The sequence below is a fragment of the Erythrolamprus reginae genome, chromosome 11 (assembly GCF_031021105.1).
Source record: "Erythrolamprus reginae isolate rEryReg1 chromosome 11, rEryReg1.hap1, whole genome shotgun sequence".
Classification (NCBI taxonomy): Eukaryota; Metazoa; Chordata; class Lepidosauria; order Squamata; family Dipsadidae; genus Erythrolamprus; species Erythrolamprus reginae.
In genome coordinates, this window is record NC_091960.1 from 5,168,444 (window position 1) to 5,190,669 (window position 22,226).

General features: G+C 43.3%; 2 protein-coding genes across 2 annotated transcripts in view; one reads left to right on the plus strand and one right to left on the minus strand.

Annotated features, from left to right (window-relative positions):
• The window catches only part of CNFN (cornifelin), a 131,682-nt gene that overhangs the window by 28,625 nt on the left and 80,831 nt on the right, over nucleotides 1–22,226 (plus strand). The gene's annotated exons all lie outside the window — the stretch shown is intronic.
• Nucleotides 1–22,226, minus strand: part of LOC139174323 (cGMP-specific 3',5'-cyclic phosphodiesterase alpha-like) — a 79,312-nt gene that overhangs the window by 3,928 nt on the left and 53,158 nt on the right. Inside the window, exon 6 of the mRNA XM_070764620.1 lies at nucleotides 3,529–3,607. Coding sequence (XP_070620721.1) covers nucleotides 3,529–3,607 — 79 coding nt within the window. The remainder of the gene's footprint in view (nucleotides 1–3,528; nucleotides 3,608–22,226) is intronic.

A 22,226-nucleotide genomic window follows, 5' to 3' on the forward strand; every position in this document is an offset into this window, starting at 1 on the left:
AGCTGTGAAAACTATGTCCATGAACTTTTAGAGACTGAAAGTTTGTAAATGTGGCTTTTTCATATAAAGAATGTAATTCAAAGCTTAACTCGTGGGTTTTTGCCTTTTGTTTCAATCTGATGAAGCCCGGCATAGAACAGCAGGCAAAAAGAGAGATTAAATTATTTATTTATTTATTTCATTGATTGATTGATTGATTGATTGATTCTAGGCCACCTTTCTCTGAAGATTCAGGAAAGAATTATGTGGGAAGAAAAAATACCCCAAAAAGTGGAAGCGAAAAAGCACAACATTCATGCTAGACCTAGAACACCCCAGCCCGCCCCCGCCCCACTTCTTCCTGCCTGTTTGACTAACCCAAGTTAACCCCACCAGAACTGCAGGGATGATAATTTGTTAATTTATCAAAGTGACGGGTATTTGATCTCAATCTCTCATAATACTGGGGCCTTAATTAAACTTGTAAGGTCACTTACACCGAAGCCTTGCTCGGTGTGTTTTCTAATTGAACTTTGGGTTCCTGACTGCACACCCAATTTGTCAGGGGCAGGAAGCAGGAGAGGCAAAGGAAGGGGGTTTGCAGTGGGCTTGGGGAGGGGGACGTTAGTCAGTAAGACAGAAAAGGGTTTGAAATGCCAGTCAAGGATTCAGGACAGACGTCAATGAAATCAGTCAAAGACTGGGCATCTAAGCCTCGGTTTCTCCCAATGCTTTAAAAAAAAAAAAAATTCAGAAACCAGGTCTCTTTTCTAATCATTCTTGATGTCTTATTTATTTTTATTTGTGTTATTTATATCCTGCCTTTATTATTTTTATGAAGAACTGAAGGCGGCGAATACTCCTTCCTCCTTCTCCTCTTTGCCCCCACAAACAATAACCCTGTAAGGTGGATTGGGCCACAAAAGAGAGAGAGGGGCGGGATTGGTTGGAATTCATGCCTAAGGCGGGACTAGAACTCAGAGTCTCCTTGTGATTGGCCCAACGTCACCCAGCCAGCTTCTGTGTCTAAGGCAAGACTAGAACTCAGTCTCCTAATATTATTAAAATGATTCCTGGGATGGAGCAAAAATATTCAACCATTTGACTACTCGGATTAAGGAAAATTTAGTGCTGTTGTTTGCAAAACCGCCCCGATATAGGGCACTTGAAGAGGTTTGCGGCAACCGAAGAAGAAAATGAATGAACTTTTGGTTCACACATGCAAAAAAAGAAGAAGGAATAAATGGTAGGGACGAAAGTTCCATTGCAATGAAATTTTCCTCATTTTCCTCAAATGAATGGACCCATGGATTCATTCAGCTGTCATGTTCTGCATCAGACATGAATGAACAGAAGAAGGGGAGTACAGGGTGCATTCCAGAAGTAATGCAATTGAATTTCCCGCGCCGCTTCTATTGGTCAGAACGGTACTGCAGCACTTGGAGTAGGTGGGAGGGACGCTAAGCTTTGCCGCGAAATCGGTCTCAGTGCTCTCCAAGCTGTGGAAGTGGCAGGACGTCCGTTATTGTAAACCTCTGCGCGCCGACCGTGTCGTGAAAAAAATAGAAATTTCAGGTGAACTTTTGCAACATATGGAAACTGAACCTGATTATTTGGACAACGTCTTCACTGGATTCTTTCCAAGGAAAATGGTTCTTGAGAAGAGGCAAAAAAAAAATCCTGAACACCTGGTTCTTATCTAGAAAATTTCGTAAGTAGAGGCATTCTTAGGTAGAGGTGCCACTGTATTGAATTGGGAATTCTGGGAGCTGAAATCAACAGATCTTAAAAGTTGTGCAGAGGTCAAGAAACATGTCTGTTCAAGCTTCATTTCCTAGTGACATTTCCCATTCAATAATGTCAACCTTTAGCAGGTATTCTACAACCCACCCCTGATGAACGGAACTACCTAAAAGCAATCAATCTATCTATCTATCTATCTATCTATCTATCTATCTATCTATCTATCTATCTATCTATCTATCTATCTATCTATTTATTAGATTTGTATGCCGCCCCTCTCCGAAAACTAGGGGCGGCTAACAACAATAAAGAAAACAATGTAACAAATCTAATATTAAAAAGTAATCTAAAAAACCCCAATTTAAGAGACCAATCATACAAACAAGCATACCATGTATAAATTCTATAAGCCTAGGGGGAAGGGAAAAAATTTCAATTCCCCCCATGCCTGACGACAGAGGTGGGTTTTAAGGAGCTTGCGAAAGGCAAGGAGGGTGGGGGCAACTCTGATATCTGGGGGGAGCTGGTTCCAGAGGGTCGGGGCCGCCACAGAGAAGGCTCTTCCCCTAGGTCCCGCCAAATGACATTGTTTAGTCGACGGGACCCGGAGAAGGCCAACTCTGTGGGACCTAACCGGTCGCTGGGATTCGTGCGGCAGAAGGCGGTCCTGGAGATATTCTGGTCCGATGCCATGAAGGGCTTTATAGGTCATAACCAACACTTTGAATTGTGACCGGAAACTGATCGGCAACCAATGCAGACTGCGGAGTGTTGGTGTAACATGGGCATACTTAGAGAAGCCCAGCAATGCTCTCGCAGCTGCATTCTGCACGATCTGAAGTCTATCTGAAGCAATAGCCCTTAGGCTTATAGACCACTTCACAGAGCTTTTACAGCCCTCTCTAAGTGGTTTACAGAGTCAGCCTCTTGCCCCCTCACCATAATCTGGATCCTTATTTGACCCACCTCGGAAGGCTGAGTTGACCTTGAGCCTGGTGAGGTTCAAACTGCCAAATTGCAGACAGCCGGCAGTCAGCAGAAGTAGCCTACAGTCCTGCACTCTAACCACTGCGCCACCATGGCTAATCTTGTTTCCCCTTGTTTAAGAGTCCATACAGATTTCACTCCGGTGGTCGTTGCCAACTTTAGGGGGCAAATGCTTATCTCCATTTCAAGGCCACTGAGCCAGCACTGTCCGAAGAAATTTCCATGGTCGTGTGGCCAACATAATATCACGGAGCACCTTCCCACCTATTTAGTGGTTCCTATTTGTCTACTTGCGTGCTTTCGAACTGCTTAGTTGACATGAGGTGGAGCAGTGATGGCGAAGCTTTTTTTCCTCGGGGGCCAAAAGGGTGTGTGCGAGCGCCATCGCGTATGCACGAGTGCCCAAACCCATGATTCTGCCGCACGAATCCCAGCGACCAGTTAGGTCCCACAGAGTTGGCCTTCTCCGGGTCCCGTCAACTAAACAATGTCATTTGGCGGGACCCAGGGGAAGAGCCTTCTCTGTGGCAGCGCCGACCCTCTGGAACCAACTCCCCCCAGATATCAGAGTTGCCCCCACCCTCCTTGCCTTTCTCAAGCTCCTTAAAACCCACCTCTGTCATCAGGCATGGGGGAATTGAGACTTTCCCTCCCACTAGGCTTATAAAATTTATGCATGGTATGTTAGTATGTATGATTGGTTTCTAAATTGGGGTTTTAAATTAACTTAAACTTAAATATTAGATTTGTTTACATTGTATTATTGCTGCTGTTAGCCGCCCCGAGTCTGTGGAGAGGGGCGGCATACAAATCTGATAGATAGATAGATAGATAGATAGATAGATAGATAGATAGATAGATAGATAGATAGATAAATAAACAAATAAATAAACAAATAAACAAATAAACAAATAAATAATTCAATGCCTGGGGAGGGCAAAAAGAACTTCCCCCACCCCTCTGGAGGTCCTCTGGAGGCTGGAAACGGTCAGTTTCCCAACTTTTGGTGGGCCCAGTATGATCCTGTTTCGCCCTCCAAAGACTTCCCTGAAGCCGAGGGAGGATAAAATTGCCCTCCTCATCTTCCTGGAGGCTCTCTAGAAGCCAAAAACACCCTCCCAGAGCCTCTGTGTGAGCCAACAATCAGCTGACCAGCACACCCATGCACGTTGGAGCTGAGCTACAGCAACGGCTTGTGTGCCGGCAGATATGGCTCTACGTGCCACCTGTTACACCCATGCCATAGGTTCGCCATCTCTGAGCTTGAGAGCAAGAATGGTACTCAGGTCTTAGTTTAGTTTAGTTTAGTTTATTTAGATTTGTATGCCGCCCCTCTCTGAAGACTCGGGGCGGCTAACAGCAATAAAGAAAACAATGTAATAAATCTAATATTAAAAAGTAATCTAAAAAAACCCCAATTTAAGAGACCAATCATACCAACAAGCATACCATGTATAAATTCTATAAGCCTAGGGGGAAGGGAGAAAACATTTTCAATTTCCCCATGCCTGACGACAGAGGTGGGTTTTAAGCAGTTTACGAAAGGCAAGGAGGGTGGGGGCAACTCTGATATCTGGGGGGAGCTGGTTCCAGAGGGTCGGGGCCGCCACAGAGAAGGCTCTTCTCCTGGGTCCCGCCAAATGACATTGCTTAGTCGACGGGACCCGGAGAAGGCCAACTCTGTGGGACCTAACCGGTCGCTGGGATTTGTGCGGCAGAAGGCGGTCCCGGAGATATTCTGGTCTGATGCCATGAAGGGCTTTATAGGTCATAACCAACACTTTGAATTGTGACCGGAAATTGATCGGCAACCAATGCAGACTGCGGAGTGTTGGTGTAACATGGGCATATTTGGAAAAGCCCATGATTGCTTTTGCAGCTGCATTCTGCACGATCTGAAGTTTCCGAACACTTTTCAAAGGTAGCCCCATGTAGAGAGCGTTACAGTAGTCGAGCCTCGAGGTGATGAGGGCATGAGTGACTGTGAGCAGTGAGTCCCGGTCCAGATAGGGCCGCAACTGGTGCACCAGGCAAACCTGGGCAAACGCCCCCTCGCCACAGCTGAAAGATGTTTCTCTAATGTGAGCTGTGGATCGAGGAGGACGCCCAAGTCTTGAACCAAGGCTGCTGCCTTTCCAGACGACAAGCCCAGCATCTTAACCATTGAGCTACCACGCCGTTCTTCCCTTGCTTACATTAATTAATATATACTATTCATCTTAAGAGTCTTCAGTGAATAGTTACTATCCTGCCAGCTGAAATAAGGCTGCCCCATTGTGGGTAGGGGTGCCTCTAGCAGTTTAGTTTGTTAACCAATGCATTAATATTACAGCACTTGGTTTATTAAAGGCTCAGATATGCTCATCGACAGCGTAGTGTGCTTTTAAAGTTTGTAGTGTTTGTCATGAGTGCCTTTGTCAGTTAATCACAGCTTAAATCACAGGATGCTTAACACTGTTTTCCCACAAGAGGCTCCAGCTAGGTAAGACAGGTATACAAGCAGGGGTGGGCTACTGCCCGGATGGGGGGCAGATGCAGTGGGGTAGCGAAAATGGAGCTCCACCCCAGAGCACCCAATTTGCACTGAAAGATGTTGAAAGAAAATGCATAAGCCACGCCCACAGTGTGGTAGTAAAAATTTTGGTAGCTCTTCACTGTATACAAGCTAAAACTTTACTTGTTTGAACACATAAATCTGGGGTGATACATTTAGATAATCTTACACCTAGAATTACCATTTTGATTTTTTTAAAAATTGTGTCCTGTAAAATACCTGTTTATTTATCTATTTATCTGTCTGTCCATCCGTCCATCCATCCATCCATCCATCCATCCATCCATCCATCCATCCATCCATCCATCCATCCATCCATCCATCCATCCATCCATCCATCCATCCATCTATCTATCTATCTATCTATCTATCTATCTATCTATCTATCTATCTATTTGACTTCTATGCCGCCCAGTCCCGTAGGATTCCTGTTTTGTTATTTTCATCAAATGTTTTTCAAACTTGGCAACTTTAAGATTGAGCTCCAGAATAATAGTCCCCATGGATTAAAAGTTGCTAAATTTGAAAAGCACTGTTTTAGCTCTTCTTTCACTTCTTCTGAATTTTTAGCCTTATTTTTGCATAAGAAAAGGCAGGGAGAAGCCTCCGTGGGGCCTCTCTAGGAATCTCCTGGGAGGACACAGGGCCGGAAAAGGCAGGGAGAAGCCTCCATGGGGCCTCTCTAGGAATCTCCTGGGAGGAAACAGGGCCGGAAAAGGCAGGGAGAAGCCTCCATGGGGCTTCCCTAGGAATCTCCTGGGAGGAAACAGGGCTGGAAAAGGCGGGAAGAAGTCTCCGTGGGGCCTCTCTAGGAATCTCCTGGGAGGAAACGGGGCCACAAAAGGCGGGGAGAAGCCTCCGTGGGGCCCCTCTAGGAATCTTCTGGGGGGAAACAGGGCCGGAAAAAGCGGGGAGAAGTCTCTGTGGGGCCTCTCTAGGAATCTCCTGGGAGAAAACAGGGCCTCCACCCTCCCTATGGTTTCCCCAATCGCACACATTATTTGCTTTTACATTGATTCCTATGGGAAAAATGGCTTCTTCTTACAAACTTTTCTACTTGAGAACCTGGTCATGGAACGAATGAAGTCCGTAAGTAGAGGTACCACTCTATATTATATTTTCAGTCCATTTCTCCTAGGAATACTTTTATAAAGGTTGCTGGTTAAAGCTGGCCAGTTAAAACCTGCTAGACCAGCTCAACACACACTGGCAGAGTGAGAGAATGCGATTTTGGCTTCTTCTTTTTAAAAAAAAATGTATTTAGATTTATAGCTTTCTCTCTCTCCCCAAGGCTCCAAGGAGGCAAAAAACAAATAGAAATATCCTGTTAAAAATCAATTAAAACACAGCAGAAGGTTAACGGATCTTAAATTCTTCTAGTTTTTCCCTGGCTTAAATCTTATGAAAGCTTCACTTTCATAAACCAAGCTAAACCGGGGAAAAACTAACAGTGATGTGGGAATTCTCTCTTTCTTTCTCTCTCTCTCTCTCTCTTTCTCTCTCCTTCCCTCCCTCCCTCTCTCTCTCTGTGTTGTGTGTGTTTCTCTTGCCCTCTATATGGAAAAATGAAGAGGAAATTTGTAATACAAAAAAACCAATATATGTTCTGACAATCTCGTTGGGAACTAGGGATGTCAGATAACCAGAGGTGGGCTGCTAAGGTCGAACGGTGACTTGTGCTCGCTTCTGTGGCTCTGAGTGCTAGTAGAGTCCAACGCAATTGCACTACTGCACCTGGGCAGGTAGCGAAATCGCACACGGACACTATGCAATGACTCTGGGTGGAGTACAACATTATAAATACACAATAATAATAATAATAATAATAATAATAATAATAATAATAATTTATTAGATTTGTATGTTGCCCCTCTCCGCATACTCAGGGCGGCTCACAACAATAATAATAACAGTACAGTATACAATGTAACAAATCTAATATTAAAAATTATCTAAAAACTCATCATTTAAAAATCATACTACCGAAGCATACCATACATAAACTATATATATACATAAGAAATCTAATTATTTTAAAAAAACATATGGAATTTTTTTTAAAAAAGATCTAAAACCCCTTATGCCGTCATCCACATTCATCTAATTGAATCATTCATATGGGCTGGGGACAATCTCACGACTCATGCCCGCCAGCAGAGGTCGGTCTTCAGAGCTTTACAAAAGACCAGGAGGGAGGAGGCAGTATGTATCTCCGGAGGGAGTTTGTTCCAGAGGGCTGGGGCCGCCACTGAGAAGGCTCTTCCCCCTAGGCCCTGCCAGTCAACATTGTCTGGCCAACGGGACCTGGAGAAGGCCAACTCCGTGGAACCTAACCGGCCGCTGGGGTACACGAGGCAGGAGACGGTCCCGCAGGTGACCCGGTTGTTAAGTAAATCTGGCTTCCTCATTGATTTGACTTGTCAGCCGGTCCCAAAAGGGGATCACTTGATCCTGGGATGCTGCAAGTCAGTTGCCAAGCCCCTGAATTTTGATCACGTAATCCTGGAGATGTGGCAACGGTGTGAAAAAACAGCCATAAGTCCCTTTTTCCTGTTGCTATTGTAACTTCAAACACCAAACAAAATAGTTGTAAGTTGAGGACTTGTTGTAAATTGAGGACTTACAACCCTGCCTCTATTATTTAAAAAAAGGTTTGTGCGTATGGAAAATTGGATATCGGAGAAAAATATTCGAGCATAAGGTATCCTCTCACATTTGTGAGGATTGTGAGATCCTTTATTTTATTTATTTATTTTATTTGTCATACAAATATAGTATTGTATTGTAGTATGTTTAACATAAGTATAAAGTAGAGATAGAAAAGATAAAAAGACATTTGGACAGGAACGGTAGGCACAAAGGCGCACTTATGCACGCCCCTTACAGACCTCTTAGAAAAGGTGAGAGGTCTATTGTAAATAATGTAAGGTTGAAGATTTTGGGAATCGGGGGAAGAAACAACAGAGTCCGGTAGTGAATTCCAGGCGTTGACCACTCTATTGCTGAAATCATATTTTCTGCAGTCTAGTTTGGAGCAATTTACATTTATTTATTTATTTATTTATTTATTTATTTATTTATTTATTTATTTATTCAGTCAGTCAGTCAGTCAGTCAGTCAGTCAGTCAGTCAGTCAGTCAGTCAGTTAGCTAGATAGCTAGCTAGCTAGCTAGCTAGCTAGTCAGTCCAATACACAATGAGGGTTTTAGTGGGTATACATATCTATATACACATAGTAAAATACATGATGAAGGTTATAGAGGAGATATTCATAGTAAAATATATCTAAGAAAGAATAAAAAAGAACGTATAGTAAAAGAACATATCAATGAAAGAATAGAAGAAGAGATATAAGAATAGAAGAAAGGTATAGGAGATATAGGAGAGCAATAGGACAGGGGATGGAAGGCACAGTAGTGCACTTGTACTCGCCCCTTAGTTTGTATCTATTACATGCTCTTGTGTTGTTGTTGTTGTTAAAGGTGAAGTAGTCGCCAACAGGGAGTATATTGTGATCCTGTGTAAGGATTCCACTCCTATTCATTTACAATTTTTTGCACTAGCACAGCATATTGACACATTTACGGTGTGAAATTATTGCCTATCTAGATCAACTATTTGGAGCAGATATTCCATTTATTCTGTGAACGGACAGGATCTGAATTCAAAATCACTTCCTACACTGATTTTTTTTTTTAAGGAAAACTAATGCATCAACCACAATATACACTTCTGGGTCTCGAATTCCCCAAACAATTTTCTGCAATAACTCAAGACTTATATTAATTTGACTGCAAGTGGAAATTATCTTCCAGGATAATCTGAGAAACAAATGATTGGATGTCTTTAAATCGGTGGCCGACTCAAGGTTCTTTGCAATTCTTTGCCGAGGGCGTAAAGGCTTGGAAAGACACCGGGAAGTAAATCCTGGTGACCTGAAGGCCTTGGCAAATAGCCCCGGCTGGCCGAAATTCTCTTGGCGGAAATGGGAATTCAATGCAATCTGTCTAAAAATCGTCCCTACCTATTAAAGACAAGCCCGGATCGTATAATGGGCAGACAGGAAGATATATAATATATATCCCTATGGCCTGAGACCCAAATTGTTTCTGCCTGCGTGTGCATGCAGGCACTAGTGTTTTGGTGTGTGCCTGCACACATGTGGCCACAGGTGCTCCAGGAAGACTGTCAGTACTACGTACTGCAAAGGTTGGGTTTGTCAATATATGAACTAACCAGCATTGTATGTTTGGCGGAATTGGTATAATGTTACTTTAAGAGCTAGACTGCAATTAGCCATAAAAGGGAGACAGATGTGTTGCACTCTGTTGTATTGTATCGTAGGTTGTTGGTGGCTATTCGGTTAGTCTTGGTAATAATAATAATAATAATAATAATAATAATAATAATAATAATAATAATTATTATTAATGGGATTTGTATGCCGCCCCTCTCCGTTTGCTATTGCTGTGTGCTAATATATTGCTATGTGCTAAATTCCGGTCTATGTACCTGCTGTGTGTCTATTATTAGTCCATATATTATATTATGGTATTGCATAGTGTGTAATATTAATGGGTAGTGCTATATGTTTAGAACTGGATATGATTGTTTGACCTGGAAATGTCTGACTGTATATGTTGGTTAGTCTATTATATACATTGTAAATAATACTTATACTCTACTATATTGGTCTGTGTTATTGGCTGAACCAGTGTTTCCCAACCTTGGCAACTTGAAGATATTTGGACTTCAACTCCCAGAATTCCCCAGCCAGCGCATGCTGGCTGGGGAATTCTGGGAGTTGAAGTCCAGATATCTTCAAGTTGCCACGGTTGGGAAACACTGATCTAGCCCAGGGGTAGGCAAAGTTGGCTCTTATTTATTTATGGGGGTGGACAAAAAGATGGAAACACTTGACTTTTTGGCATCATAATGTTTGAACATGTTCAAATCAATCAAAACTTGTCCAAATATCTTCAAGTTGCCAAGGTTGGGAAACACTGGGCTGAACAACCACCAGTGCCACATATACTAAGTTTCTAACTTTGGTATACTAACATTGGTGTGTTCCCAGTGTGGATTGCTAACAAAGATTTTCTACCATCTAACAAAGATGAAATCCAGCAGGTTCTGACAGGTTCTGGAGAACCAGTAGCGGAAATTTTGAGTAGTTCAGAGAGCTGGCAAATACCACCTCTGGCTGACCCCAGAGTTGAGTGAGAATGGATATTTTTGCAATATCCTTCTCCCAGGAATGGGGAGGAATGGGAATTTTGCAGGATCCTTCCCCTGCCACGCCCATCAAGCCACATCACACCCACCAAGCCACACCACGCCCACAGAACCAGTAGTAAAAAAAATGAATCTGGATTTCGCCACTGCTTTCTACGTACGGGTACATTTAGCAAATTGAAATTGCAGGCCATTTCCGACTTACAACAACAATTGAGCCCAATTATTTCCATTGCTAAGCGCGATGGTTGTTAAGTTTTGGCACGTTTGATGACTTTTCTTGCCACTGTTGTTAAGCAAACCGCTGGTGTTTTGTTTTTTTTTAATATTAGTTTTAATAACAATAAAACAGATGCACACTACACAAAAGACTGTGCTACGTTCTCCCGCCACCCAACATCATTCATTCAATACCCTCCACCAAAATTAGAGTGTACTAATTTATAATATTTTAAACTAAGAACATTAGCATATTTACAAATGACAGAGTGAATCCAGTTTGTTCTCAACAACCCTGGCGTCGTTCAGCGAGTCGCATGGTCGCTAAGCGAATTCGGCTTCCCCGTTTGACTGCTTGTCTGCAGTGCGCCAAAGGGGATCACATGATCCTCCGAGGACACTGCAACGGTCAGTTGCCAAGCCTCACGCGACCATGGGGGATGCTGCAACCGATTGTAAGTATGAAAAGCGGTCGTAAGTCCTCCGTTTTCAGTGCCATTGTAACTGTGAACAGGTCGTTAAATGAATGGTTGCAAATCAAGGCCTATCTGTACACCATTCCTTCTCTATACAATTCCCGGATCTTATTATTGTCGGCTCAATTCTTGCCCCTTTAGGTGTCTTTTAAAAATCCTCAACCCTCCAATTTCAAGGACTGACTGCTTCTCTCGACACCCCCAAATTTCAGGTCTTGCATCCCCTAAAACAGAGGTCTTTGAACTTAGCAACTTTAAGACTGGTGGACTTCAACTCCCAGAATTCCTCAGCCAACCATGGCAACTTTAAGACTGGTGGACTTCAACTCCCAGAATTCTTTGAGAGTGATGAAAGCAGTCTTAAGGAAGGGGACCAACTTTTAGGGCAAAGGTCTTCAAACTTGGCAACTTTAAGGACTGGTGGACTTCAACTCCCAGAATTCCTCACCCAATCCTGGCAACTTTAAGACTAGTGGACTTCAACTCCCAGAATTCTTTGAGAGTGATGAAAGCAGTCTTAAGGAGGAGGACCAACTTTTAGGGCAAAAGGTCTTCAAACATGGCAACTTTAAGACTGTTGGAACTTCAACTCCCAGAATTCTTTGAGGTTGATGAAAGCAGTCTTAAGGAAGCATAGCTAGCTGGAGAATTCTGGGAGTTGAAGTCCACCAGTCTTTAAAGTCCCCAAGTTTGAAGACCTCCGCCCTAAAAGTTGGCCCTCTTCCTTTTAGACTGCTTTCATCACCCTCAAAGTCCCCCACCCCACCCCTCAATTTTTCTCCGGAAAGCCTTTTCTGTTATTCTATTTTTGGAAGCCCCGTTCCCCAATAACGTCACTTGCAAACTCCAGGCTTCCCCACAGCCCCTTCAATATTTCCCCACTTTTTTGAGGGGTGGGTTTGTTTAATATTTTGCCTCTTCGAGGGGTTCTTTATCCTAATGCCTTCCCCCCTCCCTTCCTTCCATCTACGGGAAACCCCCGGGAGTCCCGGTGCTCCCCCCTCCCCCTCCCCTCCCAGCCCCCTCCCCAACATACACTCCTCCCCATCCCTACACCCCCCCCCCTTCCCACCGCCCAGCCCAGCGCTTGCCGGTGTCCGAATCAATTAGACCTGAGATTGGAGGACCAGCGCGGAGGGTAAATATTAAAGCCGGGCGCTTCGCTAATTCAAACCATCGATCAGGCGGGGATGAGAGCAATAAATTATTGTGACAAGATGCAGTCCTCGCGCCCGGCGCCTCTGCCGACATCGATCCGGGCGGACTCGGCTCCGCTCCCGCGAACCCGCCGCCGGTCCGAGCGAGCCCTCTGGGCGGCGCCCTGCAACCGCGCTTTGGGCCCCCTCGGCCGGACCGGGGGTTGCAGTTCTGCCCTTCGCCCCCCGCTGCCTCCATCCATTGTTTTGCGAGGTGGGATGGGGGCTTCAAACTTGCTCCCCGCTTTTCTGCTTTCCCCCCCTGTCCCCTCTTGGAGGGGGGGAACTGCTGAGGTCGCCTCCCCACATCTTCTCCCTGTTGGGACCCTCAAAGATCATCTAGCCCAGTGTTTCCCAACCTTGGCCACTTGAAGATATTTGGACTTCAACTTCCAGAATTCCCCAGCCAGCGAATGCTGGCTGGGGAATTCTGGGAGTTGAAGTCCAGATATCTTCAAGTTGCCAAGTTTGGGAAACACTGATCTAGCCCAGGGGTAGGCAAAATTGGCTCTTATTTATTTACAGGGGGTGGACAAAAAAATGGAAACACTTGACTTTTTTGGCATCATAATGTTTGAACATGTTCAAATCAATCAAAACTTGACATATTTTAATGTTTTTTTTAAATTCTGTTATTTAATCAGGCTGGAATGGGCAGAACAAGGAGTTGCAAAATTATTCTTCTCTCTGTTAATTCAACACAACAAACCATAAGGTGGTTTCCCTGTTTAGGCTAGAATCGTGTTCATGTGTGAAATCATACAGTGGTAGTTGGCAAAGTGCAATTCGTTCTCAGCAGAGTTATCCCAGCTGGGCAACTTAAAAACATGTGGACTTCAACTCCCAGAATGCCCCACCACCAGCTTATGGGAGTTGAAGTCCACAGGTCTTTATTATTTATTTATTTATCTATTTTATTTTATTGGATTTATATGCCGCCCCTCTCCGAAGACTCAGGGTGTCTTACAACACATAAAAAGAAGAGCAATACAACATAATCATATACATCTAATTAATTTAAAAGTAAGTGTACTAATCTATAAAACCCAGTATTATTAAATAACCAATCATACCCACTCAAACAACAATCATATGTAACTTTCATTGGACAGGGGGCTGGGGTCTAATCGCCCCAAACCTGGTGGCATAAATGAGTCTTAAGACTCTTGCGGAAGGCAAGGAGGGTGGTGGCAGTACGAATCTCTGGGGGGAGATGATTCCAGAGGGCCGGGCCCCCCCACAGAGAAGGCACTTCCCCTGGGCCCCACCAAGTGACATTGTCTAGTTGACGGGACCTGGAGAAGGCCGACTTTGTGGGACCTCACCAGTCGCTGGGATTCATGCGGCCAAGGTTGGACATTCCCCAATTTACAGCATGGATTGTTTCACAAATCTACACCGCTGTGGTTTCCTTAATCATGGTTTATGGAATAAACCACCTTTGGCTACGCTCACACAACACCCTGAGCCATAAGCAACGCTGATCAGCCCAATTTCATACCCCCAATAAAAACCAGACCGAATCCTTCATGCCGTAATGCGATGGCAGCCTTCTCTGCCACCCGCATCACTTCTTACTACTAGGTGTAAACCTTGCCCGCAGAGTTCCTCCCCCCCCCCCACTTTTGAAAAGAAAAATTGTTTCCAGACCTACCTGGAAACACCAAAGGATTCCAGCATGCAAAGAATCTGATTTTTATGATGATTTCCTCAATTCGCTTATTTTCCAGTCTCAATGACTCCCCCTCCCCAAAATAACCATTGGTAGCTGCCCGTGAAAAAGGCAGAAAGAGTAATTTAAGTGCTCAGACGTAGGCTAAGGTGCAGATTTGTATGTTAATGGGAACCTTAGAGGGTGATATAAGAAGCGCTCCATGCTCCAGATGGACATCTGGAGAATACAGATTCTGGCGCATAAAAGATTTGAGCCTTTCTATTTTGACCACTTCCCTTACAATACTTCCCTGCTCGTCTGTGGGGTGATAACAGATAGTTCTCAGCTTATGACCACAATGGAATCCAGCATTGGACAGGGAGTCTCAACTCACAGTTGCCCATGCCCCTATCACCTCGAGGTTCGACTACTGCAATGCTCTCCATATGGGGCTACCTCTGAAAAGTGTCCGGAAACTACAAATTGTGCAAAATACAGCCGTGCGATGGGTCTTGGGCCTTCCAATCTATGCCCATGTCTCTCCAGCACTCCATGAACTGCCAATTGGTTTCCAAACACGATTCAAAGTGTTGGTTATGACCTATAAAGCCCTTCATGGCATCGGACCAGAATATCTCCGGGACTGCCTTCTGCCGCACGAATCTCACAGAGTTGGCCTTCTCCGGGTCCCGTCGACGAAACAATGTCGTCTGGCGGGACCCAGGGGAAGAGCCTTCTCTGTGGCGGCCCCGACCCTCTGGAACTGAAGAACAAGGGGGCACAATCTGAGGTTAGTTGGGGGAAAGTTCGGAAGCAACATGAGAAAATATTATTTGACTGAAAGAGTAGTAGATGCTTGGAACAAACTTTCAGCAGACGTGGTTGGTAAATCCACAGTAAATAAATTTAAACATGCCTGGGATAAACATATATCCATCCTAAGATAAAATACGTACAGGAAATAGTATAAGGGCAGACTAGATGGACCATGAGGCCTTTTTCTGCCGTCAATCTTCGAGTCTGCGGAGAGGGGCAGCATACAAATCCAAAAATAAATAAATAAATAAATAAATAATAATAATAATAATAATAATAATAATAATAATAATAATAATAATGATGTTTCTAAAGGCTGGATCTCCAATGTCTCTTTCCACTCTTTTCATTCTATGGCTCTGTGATCTTAGCAATTCTCAGTCTAACTTCCTATTACTTATGGGGTGTATAGACTATGGAAAAAAGCACCCTACCAAATGTCTATATTCTTTACTTTTCTTCGCTTAATCTAAGCTATAAAATAACCTGAACAGTTTGGTTTAGCATTTCGTTGGAACTCAAGCCCCCCCCACCCCAACGCTTAGAAATACCATTGATAATTTAACGCAACATCTGAACCAGCTCAGTGGTAACCTTATTCAAAAATAAACCATGGATTATCGGAGCTAAAAATAGCCACCATCTTTCCTCCTAAATTCTAAAGATCGCTGTAGGGATAAAACTGGTCGAAAGATCGCATGTAAGCAATGGTAATACAGATTAATTCATTGGATTTATACCTTGTGTTTCTATTAAAAGATGGTAGAACGCGTTCGTGAAGAAAATCTAAGCTGACTGAAGTCTATATCTTGAAAAAGTTTGTATGAAGAATGGTTGTGAATGGAATCCTTTCCTTCGTGCGCACTTTATACTGTCACCATCTATTGATTGATTGATTGACTGACAGAATAGAGTAGAATAGAATAGAATCAATTTCTCTGCTGCCCTTCTCTTGAGAATAAATTTTGTAAATATGTTGATATTCCTGGTTTTAAAATATTATAAATTAGTACACCCTCATTTGGTGGCGGGACCAAATGATTGTTGTTGGGTGGCGGGGGAACATATCACTGTGCACTGTTTTCTGTTGTGTGTATTTTATATTATAAAACTCAATAAAATTTATTTAAAAAAAAAAAAAAGACTCAGGGCAGCTCACAACAGCGGAAATACAAAACACACAAGAAATCTAATATTAAAATACAGTACTCCAAAAACCTCAATGCTAAAAGCATATAAAAGATTTAACTTAATTTATATCCTAAAACCCCAATTCATTTAAAAACCAATTATCCACATTCATCCTGTCATATTCAATCATAGGCTGGGGTAGATGTTAAAATTTAGTGGCCCCAGGCCTGTCGGCTGAGGTGTATTTTTAAGGCCTTATGGAAGGCTGAGAGGGTGGGAGCGGTATGAATCTCCCGGGGGAGTTGATTCCAAAGGGCCGGGGCCACCACAGAGAAGGCTCTTCCCCTAGGCCCTGCCAAGCGGCATATCCTGCCTGATAGAAGAAGGCCCACTTTGTGGGACCTGATCGGCCGTTGGGATACATGAGGTAGAAGGCGGTTCCATAAGTGTGAGACCCCATTTAGAATACTGTGTTCAGTTCTGGAGACCTCACCTACAAAAAGATATGGACAAAATTGAATGGGTCCAAAGACGGGCTACAAGAATGGTGGAAGGTCTTAAACATAAAACGTATCAGGAAAGACTTCATGAACTCAATCTGTCTAGTCTGGAGGACAGAAGGAAAAGGGGGGACATGATCGAAACATTGAAATATGTTCAATGGTTAAATAAGGTTCAGGAGGGAAGTGTTTTTAATAGGAAAGTGAACACAAGAACAAGGGGACACAATCTGAGGTTAGTTGGGGGAAAGATCAGAAGCAACATGAGAAAATATTATTTGACTGAAAGAGTAGTAGATGCTTGGAACAAACCTCCAGCAGACGTGGTTGATAAATCCACAGTAACTGAATTTAAACATGCGTGGGATAAACAATAGATCCATCCAAAGATAAATTACAGGAAATAGTATAAGGGCAGACTAGATGGACCAGGAGGTCTTTTTCTGCCATCAATCTTCTATGTGTCTATGTTTCTATCTAACATGGTTGTTGTTATGGGGAAAATAGGAGGAGGAAGGAATATTACATATGTTTATTTGTTAATTTATTAGTTTAATTTATATGCTGCCCAACCCCTTAAAGACTCTCTGTTCACCATCTTGAGTTAGTGGAGATAATAAAGGCAGAAAAAAAAAACCCTAAATAAAGCAAAATAGATAAAAATGATTTGGTGTAGGCCGAGCAAATGCTGACCCCTCTCTCCCTTCTCCACCCTATTTTTGGATGCTAAAATTGAGGCAGAGGAAGATGTTGACAATTTGGACAAAATAGCAGAATCACCCAGTAGGCTGAAATGTAAATATTTCTTGCCAGGAATTCCCAGGGAATAACAGAACGCCAGTCTATGGCCAGGATGCAAAGGAAAGGATTAAGAAGGAAGTAAGAATTGGGGCCATCGCTTTTTTCCACAATATTTAAACCAAAGCTGGATCCTTAGGGCCATCTCAGTTTCCTTATTTATTTCTTGGAAACATGCTGCCAAAATACCGGTTTGAGAATACGCAAATCTCCAGCAATTCTGGACAAACAATAAAATGGTCAGAACGTGGATCGGTAAATGCCTGAGTATTTTTTCTCTTTTCTTAAACTGTTGTAGTTTGTGAGACAAATTCCGCTGTACGTGGTAATGAGAAGGCAGCCTATTCATGAGCCAGCTACGCTGAGTTGTAGTGAGATCGATCCCTAGAAAGTGTACATAGAATTGCAATCTCTCCCACCCCAGAACAAATGCATTTGATTTGTAGAGTAATATGTATATATCTTTCCCTGGCTTCGCGCAAGACACCAAGTGTTGAGTTAAAAGCTCTTATGTTTTTCCACATAAATTATACCTGGAGAAATGAAATTATTTAATGCTATGACCCCTACCCAACTTCATACAATCTTTTGAAAAAAATGCTCTGAGCCACAAAATATCGAACTAGGTTTCGTCTGGTCTAATAGCTTATAACATATAAAAGACTAAGCCAGAGGTAAGTAATACTCTGGTATTACAATTCCCAGCATTCCCTGCCAAAATCTGGGGAGAAGGGCTGCAAATTTTTTTACTACCACACTGTGGGTGTGGCTTATTTTGTGGGTGGGGCTTGCTGGGAGTGGGAGTGGCTTGACAATTATGTGACCCGGGATGGATTAAAGGTCATGTAACTGGCTTAAAGGTGGCCAACTTGACATCACTCACATCTAGGATTTGGTTAGGGTGCCTGGCCTCTCACCTCAAAGAGATACAATTTCCCTATCTATTTACTATTACTGAACATCCAAAATACAGTGTTCCCTCGATTTTCGTGAGGGATGCGTTCTGAGACCACGCGAAAGTTGAATTTCCGCAAAGTAGAGATGCGGAAGTAAATACACTATTTTTGGCGATGAACAGTGTCACAAGCCTTCCCTTAACACTTTAAACTCCTAAATTACAATTTCCCATTCCCTTAGCAACCATTTAGATGATTACTCACCATGTTTATTTATTAAAGTTTATTTAAAAAATGTTTATTAGAGGCAGACAAAAGTTTGGCGATGACATATGACGTCATTGGGTGGGGAAAACCGTGGTATAGGGGGGAAAACCGTGAAGTATTTTTTAATTAATGTTTTTGAAAAACCGTGATATAGACGTTTCGCGAAGTTCGAACCCGCGAAAATCGAGGGAACACTGTATACTGTTTAATTCTATGTATATATGCCATATGTGTACATCCATATTACACACAGGCACACAAAAATATACATTAACTACTCTATAAACTGTATGTGTATGTAAACACACATTAATGCACAGATCTTCTAAAATTATGCACATTCAACCTCATTTACTGCGATAGGAAAAACAGACCCAGAGTCCAGAAGAGAAAAAAAGGAAAAAAAATATCAAATTTTTTCTACTGGTTCTGCGTACCTGACCATACCCATAGGAGCCCATCATTGCTGGGGAGGAACCAAGATATAGGCCTCTGCAGGGGTGGGTTCCAATTTTTTAAAACTCTGTGGGTGTGGCTTATTTTGTGGGCGTGGCTTGATGGTCATGTGGCGGTGAGGTGCCTTCGTAGTCATGTGACTGAGGTGGGAGTAGTTTGGCCATCATGTGACTAGACAAACCTCCCAGTTTGGACCGAGTGAACTGGTCCAAACCAATCCGAACCCACCCGTGGGCCTCTGATACATGCCACAATGATAATAGAACATAGAATCACAGGACCGGAAGGGGCTTTAGAGGTCATCTAGTCCAATCGACTGTTCAAGGTGGAAAACCATCATGGATGGTCCAATGGTGTCCAGTCTATTTTTGAAAACCTGCAGCGATGGAGCCCCTAGAACTGGAGGGATTTTTTAAAAAATGTACAGAATTGTAATAATTAGCATGAAAGTAAATTCTGCATCGTGTATCGATTTAATTTAATGGGTGAACAGTGCGGTCAGGCAGTAGGGAAAGCAAGTAGAATGCTTGGCTGCATAGCTAGAGGTATAACAAGCAGGAAGAGGGAGATTGTGATCCCGCTGTATAGAGCGCTGGTGAGACCCCATTTGGAGTACTGTGTTCAGTTCTGGAGACCTCACCTACAAAAAGATATTGACAAAGACGGGCTACAAGTATGGTGGAAGGTGTTAAGCATAAAACTTATCAGGAAAGACTTCATGAACTCAGTCTATATAGTCTGGAGGACAGAAGGGAAAGTGGGGACATGATCGAAATATTTAAATAGGTTAAAGGATTAAATAAGGTTCAGGAGGGAAGTGTTTTTAATAGGAAAGTGAACCCAAGAACAAGGGGACACCATCTGAGGTTAGTTGGGGGAAAGATCAGAAGCAATGTGAGAAAATATTATTTGATTGGAAGAGTAGATGCTTGGAACAAACTTCCAGCAGACGTGGTTGGTAAATCCACAGTTACTGAATTTAAACATGCCTGGGATAAACATAGATAAATACAGGAAACAGTATAAGGCAGACTAGATGGACCATGAGGTCTTTTTCTGCTGTCTTCTATGTTTCTATGATTAGATTAGATCCCTCCAAGATACATCTGAATGCCAATTAAATTTGCATCATGCTTGCAAGGACAAAATAATATGCATGATGTCACTCGCCTCTTTCCTCCCCCCCCCTCCAGTAAGTGGCCATAATTACAAGTCTCCCCCTATTTAGATCATTTTATATTTTCCACCTCCACACCTTATCTCCTTGGTTCTGAGAACTTTACCGGCAAAAGTCACACAGGCCTGACACGAAGGTCCCAGGGGACTTGGCTGAGATTCAGTTCCAACTCTGTTCATGAATGTGATAAGGGCAAATGACCAGGGATTAGCTGGGGGGAGAAAGAGGAGGGAGCATTCCATGCAGCAGTGTGCTACTCTCAAATAGGCCACCCTATATGACTGGTTCAGAAGATCATGGATAAATAAGGTTGAGAAAGAACCGGGATTCACACCTGACATATGAATCACATACACAAAAAAGAATACCTGTTCCACACACACAAAAATACCTGTTCAGGCTTTGCAGGGTATGTAAAACCTGAAAATTGGTACAAGCCAATACTAACTTTTCCTGCAGTTCCTGACCCAGGTTAAGGTTCATCCCTCATCCCCACAGACACATATGTTCAGACAATCGCTTTTCTCCTTTGGAAGTCCAGAGCTCTGGCAGACTGGCATAGGGTATGTCTCTTGATTCCATTCTATCTATCTAATCTCTCTCTCTCTCTCTCTTCTCTCTTCTCTCTCTCTTCTCTCTCTCTATTTCTACATCTCTCTCTTCTCTCTCTCTCTTCTCTCTCTCTCTTTCCATCTATATCTATCTCTCTTCTTTCTATCTGTCTTCTCTATCTTCTCTCTCTCCTTCCATCTATATCTATCTCCCTTCTCTCTATCTTCTCTCTATCTTTCTCTCTTCTCTCTCTATATAATCTTTATCTACCTTCTCTTTATCTTCTCTCCCTCTCTCTGTCTATATCTATATCTCTTCTCTCTCTATCTCTCTTCTCTCTCTCTCTCCATCTATATCTATCTCTCTTCTTTCTATTTCTCTTCTCTATCTTCTCTCTCGCCTTCCATCTATATCTATCTCCCTTCTCTCTATCTTCTCTCTATCTTTCTCTCTTCTCTCTCTATATATAATCTTTATCTACCTTCTCTTTATCTTCTCTCCCTCTCTCTGTCTATATCTATATCTCTTCTCTCTTTCTCTATCTTCTCTCTCTCTGTCCCCGTCTATATCTATCTCTCTTCTCTCTCTATCTCTCTTCTCTCTCTCTCTCCATCTATATCTATCTCTCTTCTTTCTATCTCTCTTCTCTATCTTCTCTCTCGCCTTCCATCTATATCTATCTCCCTTCTCTCTATCTTCTCTCTATCTTTCTCTCTTCTCTCTCTATATATAATCTTTATCTACCTTCTCTTTATCTTCTCTCCCTCTCTCTGTCTATATCTATATCTCTTCTCTCTCTCCCCCCGTCTATATCTATCTCTCTTCTCTATCTACCTTCTCTCTCTATCTTCTCTCTCCCCCTCCCTTTCTCTGTCTTCTCTCTCACTGTGTGTCTCTGTCTATCATCTATCTATCTATCTATCTATCTATCTATCTATCTATCTATCCATCTATCCATCCATCCATCCCTCTCTACCTACCTACCTACCTATCTACCTATCTACCTGTCATGAACAAAAATATCCCGCACACAATAAAAATCGGATTCTCTCCGGAGCTCCGTTATTACACCCTTTGGCGAATCGCTCCTCTTAATTCCGCGCAGAGAGCGAGTGAGCGGTGCGCAATGCGCTCAACGCGGCCAACGGTTCGCCTCCTCCCCCCCCCCCCCCCGGCTCGCTGGCTCTCTACTCCGGATTAACAGAGTGCCTAAGAGACGGTCGGCAGCCCGCCAACCTTCCCGGGGAATAGCGCTTCTTTTGCTCCGCCGCCAAGCCCAGCGGGCGTGTGTGTGTGAACAGAAACCTCGGAAGCTGGTGCGGGCAAAAAGCCCCGGCGTGTCCGGCATCAACTTCCCAGGACCGTGGCGGGTTTATTCTTTTTTAGCCGGGAACAAGAGCAGTTCCAGGGCGCGCGGAGATTTGGCGGAGATTTAAGGGGGGTGCTGCCTCCGTGCGTGTGTGTGTTCACCTCCATCCCACCCACCCCCGTGTGTGTGTGTATTGTGTGTGTGTGTGTAGAGACTGAGGGAAAGAGGCGCGCGGCGAGCTTAACCCGGGTTTTTGCAAAACCGGAGATCCGTTGGGGGGG